The following is a 6519-nucleotide window of genomic DNA, read 5'->3' on the forward strand; positions in this document are numbered from 1 at the left end:
TAGGACGTTTTTGGACGTTCCAACAAGTGTTTTAGAATGATCTTTAAATAAAATGTCGTATTAGTTATTTTATAGAAACATTTTGAGAAATGTCTCGTAAACTCATCTATTTATAGGACATCTATGTTCATATGACACTTTTGTAAGTCGTATCATATAAAATAACTAATACGACACTTTATTTTAAAAGCGTCAAAGAATTTGTTAAGATGTCCAAAATCATTCTATAAACATATTGTAACTCTTTTAGATAAGACATTTTTTTTTGTTTCGTCCTATAAAATATCATATTAGGACGCTTAGACATTTTAGGCATCCTATAAGATCTAATATTGTTGTAGCGAAATGCTATAACTATGCATTTTATTTCCACTAAACTACAATATCAAATGACGGGGTATTTAAATTGATAGATTCGTCCATCAAATATCTATCAATATTATTCATATTCTACAACATATCAATTTGTTATTGCTGCAAAAAAAATTCAATAATTTTTCTTATTAATTAGATTGTGTCATCATTCTTTAATCGTGAATCTCTTTTGGTAACCTATACGTTTAGCTAAAATGAAACAAAACATAATATCAATAAAAATTATATAAAATTTATATATATATATATATATATATATACACACACAGGGTTGGGTTCACGTGTGATCAAAGGTTTTTCGTGAGACCCGTAAGACCAATTTATGTTTATTGATCAACTTTATAAGCTAATGATCTAATGGTCTAAAGTTGCACGGTGGCAATTTTGTGATTATGAATGTTGAGATTGTAGATCTAATCCAATAGTTGAGAATTGGTCTTACAGGTCTCACGAAAAACTCTTGATCTCACATGATCCCAAGTTTATATATACATAATAAACATGTATAAATAAAATTTTATAAAAATTATATAGTAGCGGCGGGGCAGCGGGTTGAGCCAATTTCAACCCTCCTAATTGGCGGGTTAGCGGTTTGGCGGGTGGGCGGTTTGGCGGGTTGAGTTTAACTGGGTTGGGCGGGTTTCGCGGGTTGACGGTTTTTTGTGCACCCCTAATTAGGAGTCTCTAAACACCACCCCATGAGCTTGCATGAGTTGTACGATACAAGTACCTAAAGGCCTATCAAGATTATCGAGATCGTTGGATATTATCATAAGTGAAAGTACGGACGATGGACGTTTCGGTTTGAGCTTATACCTTTATGAACCGATAAGCCAACAACCACAGATGCACAAGCCTCGGATTTTTTGGGACCGGCTACAAGACTTCCAAGCTTATTTTTCAATAACCTAAAAGAACACGGGCTTTAGGGTTGAAAAAGGGCCCGATGGCAGTCGACTTTTTCTCATTCGGGCTTTAGAGTTGTTCACAGGCGGTACCGCCTGCTAGACTCGGCCCATCCAAGCCCAACTTTACTCCCATGTAGAGATGGCCAAATGGGTCCGGCCCGGCCCGTAACCGTCGGAGGACCGGAACTGAGACCGGAGAGGGACCGGAACCGGCCCGGGACCAGTATGAACCGGTTGTGGACCGCCGGTTATGAACCGGTTATGGATTTTAACGTTTTATAGGACCGAGACCGGTTAAGACCGGAACCAGTTATGTAACCGGTTATAGGACCGGCCCAGTCAACAAAAGTCAACGTGTATATATATATATATATATATATATATATATATATAACAAAACGTATTTATAAAATTAAACATATATATATATATATATATATATATATAACAAAACATATTTTTAAACGTATATATATAACAAAACGTATTTTAAAACATATTTATAATAAAACGTATTTATAATAAAACATATTAACAATAACATATTTCAAAGATATTAATAACATATTATAAATTTTTTAATTACCAAAAATTTGAAAAAAAAATATTTTTTTTTGCAAAGGACCGGCCGTAACCGGTTATGGGACCGGAACCGTGACCGGACGGCTTAACCGGTTACCGGTAAGCTTGACCGGTTATGGAGGATTTCACCGGAACCGGGACCGGTTATGACACGTTTTTGTCTTGATCGGGACCGGCCGCAACCGGTTATGGCCCGGCCCGGGACCGATTTTTGGCCACCTCTACTCCCATGGCATTTTTCAGGCTTGGACCGGGCTTTGCTTTTTTGTGCATCTCTACCGGCAACTAATTCAAACCGAAGCAAATTGACAACCATATGTCCCACGCTCGCTTTTGTTGAAAATCGAGCCGCCGACTAAAAACCAGCGCTAACTAAACTCCGTCACCTACCACACGTATCTTCGGATGCAAATAATGAGAACTCGCGACGCCATGAAGGCGGGCATCTTTACAGAATGACAAATTAACAGATAAAAACCGAACAACCATACTCGCTTTAAGAAAAACAGACAGTTGTACCGATAAAATATAAACGGAAATCGTTTACTAGGGAAAAAACATCGCTTTCATAGGCCGGCAGGAGTTGTTGGATCGTCCGATTTCACCAAATCAATCCAGAAGGATTTGCACGTCGCTTTCGATTTCTATGCGGTAAATCTTCGTGAAGAAAAACATACCTAGAATGTTTGTTCGTCATTTTCTGGATATTTGACCGTTTTCGCTCGATGACACAGATTATGCCGAAGTTGTTGGATTGATTCGATCTGCAATCAATTTAAAAAATATCATGACAGTAGACAGATGAACTAAAACTTGACAATTCGAACGGTTGACATACGGAAGTTGACCATCTTTACCTGCATCAAATCTTGTATTTCATGCATTAGATATGGTACAATATGCAAGATAGAAGTTACGACAATTTTTCGTGGTTTACCTGAATGAAAATTTGTGTTCAGCTGAAGTAGAAGCAGCTGGATGAGATAGACCCTGCTCTAATACCGTGTTAGGATTTACGGAATCCCTTTGATCTAAACGAGCCCTCGAGAACATAATGAAGGTTCATATATACATATATAGAGAGAGACACACTTGGGATCACGTGAGACCAGTCTGTTTTTATGAGACCCGTGAGACCACTTTTTTACACTTGAACCTTCACAGCAAGACGCTGTGAAAGTAACCTTCACAGTGTTTTTGCTGTGAAGGTTCGGCTTTTTTTTACCTTCACAGCGTTTTGCTATGAAGTTTCAAATGTAAAAAAGTGGTCTCACGGGTCTCTCACGAAAACAGACTAGTCTCACGTGAACCCAACCTTATATATATATATATACAAGTTTGATGGCCCATGTCTACTCGACGTAAGTAAGAAATTCAAGATGATATCTACATGGTTCACCAATTTGCCTACATTCAAGGTTAAAAGCCAAACACATCCTGTAAGTCCCACTTGTTAAGGTGGATCAGACGTATGCAAAACCTGTCCTCTACCCCAGAAAGTAGAACAGTTGTTTCCATAAAGTAGGTTGTTCCATCTATAACGCTAACGCGTTATCCCAAAGAAGCATATCGTTCCAAAAAAATTAAACTAATGATGAGAAGAATTGAGGCCAAGACCAAAGACTTGTTTGGGGTTAACCGTTCAAAATCACAACAAAAGCGGACATGATGTCACCTACTCATATTCTAACACCATCATCGAGCCTCGTGTGCACTGTAAACCATAGGTCAAGCCAAGAGGCAATCTACACAACCAAACCAAACCAAACCAAACCAAACGAAACCAAACCAGTATATCCCAATGCATACAGAGGTAGGGTCTTGGGATAAGATGTATGCGGATATTGCCTCAAACGAACTCAATATATCCCATACAGAGGTAAGGTCTACGGGTATTATATACGCGGATCTTGTCTCTACCCAAAAGGGGAGAGAGAGATTGTTTCCATGAAGACCCCTCGATCATCTACAACGCCACACGCCAAAGCAACAAACCGACCCATATAACCTCCAAACTGTTAAAACATTGACGGGATGTTGTTGATGGCCAATAACAAACACCCAAGACTCACGGTCACGATTCACAATCACAATCATCGTGGTTGCATAAGCATGGGACCTCATTTTTCGACACGATTCAAGGTAAACCAAAGAACCAAAAACAATCTACAAGCAAGATTCCGGTATGATCGTGTTGGTGTGTGTTACGATGTTCACTATGCTAAGGAAATGAATCAATATATAAACACACCAATTTGAACCAAAATTTGCAACTTTCTATTGACACATTACATCAAGAAACCTCCTAACCCTTTTGTTTTGGCCAAATTTATTGCAAAATGTACAACATAACCAATTGACAACATGATTTCGACCAAAATCTAAGCTTTTTCTTTTCTTTTTTCAAGAAATCTTTAAAACAGAAAGATTAGAACACAAACTGACCTACACAAATGGAGAATTGGATCACCATCACCATCACCATCACCATATACCCATCAAGATTTTCAAGAACCCTAAATGCATCCGGCGCCACCGAAAACCTTGATCAAACTCGAAGCATTTCGTCTAACCTTCTCGTTATCATCTTCCAAGAACCTCAAACACAATTCAAACACACCTTCCTTCAATGCCTCCATACAAATCACTTCACTGCTCAAACAGAGTGAAGTCAATGTCAAAAGTGCATACTGAACCCCTCTTGAGCTTCCATTTCTAACCACATGAATCAAAATCTTGACACACCCATTGAACCTCACCATTTCTTCTCTCCCTCTTTTGCATTTTGCCAATAATCCCAGAACTTCAACGGCCCGTTCGAGCCCCGAATCCAACGAATTCACAAGAATCTCAACCGCCCCACATTCCACCGCCCGTCTCCGGTTATCCGGAAACGAGCAGAGAGCGTAAAGCGCGGTGGCGGCTTCTTTCCGTTCTCGTCCAACGCCGTTGTTCAGTAGCTTCACTAACCCTCTAATCGCAAAAGGGTATGCTCCAATTGTGGCTTTATTCACTTCCACTACCGCAAGACTCGTCAAAACCGTCGCCGCCGTCGCCCGACAATCGGCGGACTCGCCGTCGCATAAAGCCGCGATGATGTGACAAATTGCACCCTCCGCCACCAAACCCACCTTGTTATCATCATCAAGACTCAAATTCAACAGCAATTTCAACGATTTCTCTTGCAAATTGACACAGTTTTTTAACGAAACGCAACCGAGCAAAGCCGCCACGGCTCCGGACTCCGTCAACCGCTTCCGAAGCTCGAAATCACGTTTCGAAAGCTGGCAAAGGTGTTCGATTGAAACGAGCTTGACCTCCGGCGAAGACGACTTGGATGTCAAATTTGAAATTAGGGTTTCCGGGTGTTCTCGAATATGATGAGGTTTTGATAAAGTGAGGGCGGCGTTTGCGACGGAGGAGGCGGTGTAAGTGGAAATCAAGCTCCGAAGGGCGTGATTGGGGATTAAAGAAGGGGTGTCGGAAAGGGGGAGTTTGGTGATGGGGCAGGTACGGTGGCCGGCGTCAAGCCATCGTTGGATGGAAGGGCGGTCAAAGGTGTGGCCGGAGGAAAGGATGACTGGTTCCGACATTATCTCTAGAGAAATCGGGCATTTGAAGTCGTCTGGATACTGGGTGGTGGTGGTGTTGGTTGTCGCCATTGAAACTCTCTCTCTCTCTCTCTCTCTAGTCTCTAAATCAATCTCTTTCTAAAAATATTTGATTTCTATAAATTTATGGAGGTTTATGAGGTTTAGCTTCATCTACTTGTGAGGTGGAGGACCTAAGTTTTTAGCAAATCGTTTTCTTTTCTGATTTTTTATTCATAAGTTTTCCTCCTCACTCACGTTTATGAATTATATATATATATATATATACTAGTTTTGTACTCGCACAATATAGCGGGGTATAAGTTTTATGTAAGTGAGAATAATGATTGACGATTACAACAGATAAACACATGATTGTCATAGCAAGACCAAGCCAAATGGAAAACGTTTTTCCTTTCAGTCTGAATATGAATATTTTATTTTGAACGAACAGACATATTTTTGGCAAAAAAAACATTTTATTTCGAAGAGATTAACGAGACGATTATAATGGTGTAATTTGTTAAAATAAAACGTATTTTTTAACGTATTTGAGCTAATATATGTTTATGTATGTAAATATGATAAAAGTGTAAAAATAATTTTTAAAAATAAATTAATTAAGTATAATGTATTTTAACGTATTTTAGCTAATGTATTTTAATATGATAATGGTGTAAAAATAAATGATGTATCATAAATTAAATAAATAACTATAAAAGTATGAATCGTAAATATTAAAAATATTTTTTCACAGTATATATAATATATAATAATATAATTAAGTCAAAAACTATTCAATATTGGGCTCATTTCGAAGGTATTAACGAGACGATTATAATGGTGTAACTTGTTAAAATAAAAATGTATTTTTAAACATATTTTAATTGATATACGATTATGTATGTTAATTTGATAAATGTTTAAAATGAAACATTTAAAAGTAATGACGTAAAGTAAATTAATTAATTAATTATAGAGGTATAAAGTGTAAATTTAAAATTATAATTTTAAAAAAATCGTTCAAGTGTGAGAGGGTGAGTGTATGTGAGGGGGTGAGTGTA

At 38.1% G+C, this 6519-nt stretch overlaps 1 protein-coding gene across 5 annotated transcripts; it reads right to left on the reverse strand.

Moving 5' to 3' along the window:
- Nucleotides 1-2168: 2168 nt before the first annotated feature.
- Nucleotides 2169-5566, reverse strand: LOC112526356 (U-box domain-containing protein 8). Of its 5 annotated transcripts, none has more exons than XR_003070594.1 (3): nt 4311-5566; nt 2723-2802; nt 2169-2629 (listed from the first exon to the last, which is right to left on the reverse strand). XR_003070594.1 is itself a non-coding variant. In XM_025136636.1 (1 exon), exon 1 carries the CDS (start codon nt 5525-5527, stop codon nt 4382-4384), a length of 1146 nt encoding a protein of 381 aa, XP_024992404.1. In that variant the 5' UTR covers nt 5528-5566; the 3' UTR covers nt 4123-4381. The 5 variants fall into 5 exon arrangements, 1 of the variants encoding a protein (XP_024992404.1); XR_003070592.1 differs by lacking the exon at nt 2723-2802 and adding an exon at nt 2803-2855; XR_003070593.1 differs by lacking the exon at nt 2723-2802 and adding an exon at nt 2803-2860.
- Between the last annotated feature and the right edge of the window lie 953 nt (nt 5567-6519).

Source organism: Cynara cardunculus, assembly GCF_001531365.2.
Source record: "Cynara cardunculus var. scolymus isolate 2C chromosome LG 14, CcrdV1, whole genome shotgun sequence".
Lineage (NCBI taxonomy): Eukaryota > Viridiplantae > Streptophyta > Magnoliopsida > Asterales > Asteraceae > Cynara > Cynara cardunculus.

Bases quoted from the DNA above. Each gene is read 5' to 3' on its own strand.
- LOC112526356 (XM_025136636.1), bottom strand. From the start codon at position 5,527: ATGGCGACAACCAACACCACCACCACCCAGTATCCAGACGACTTCAAA.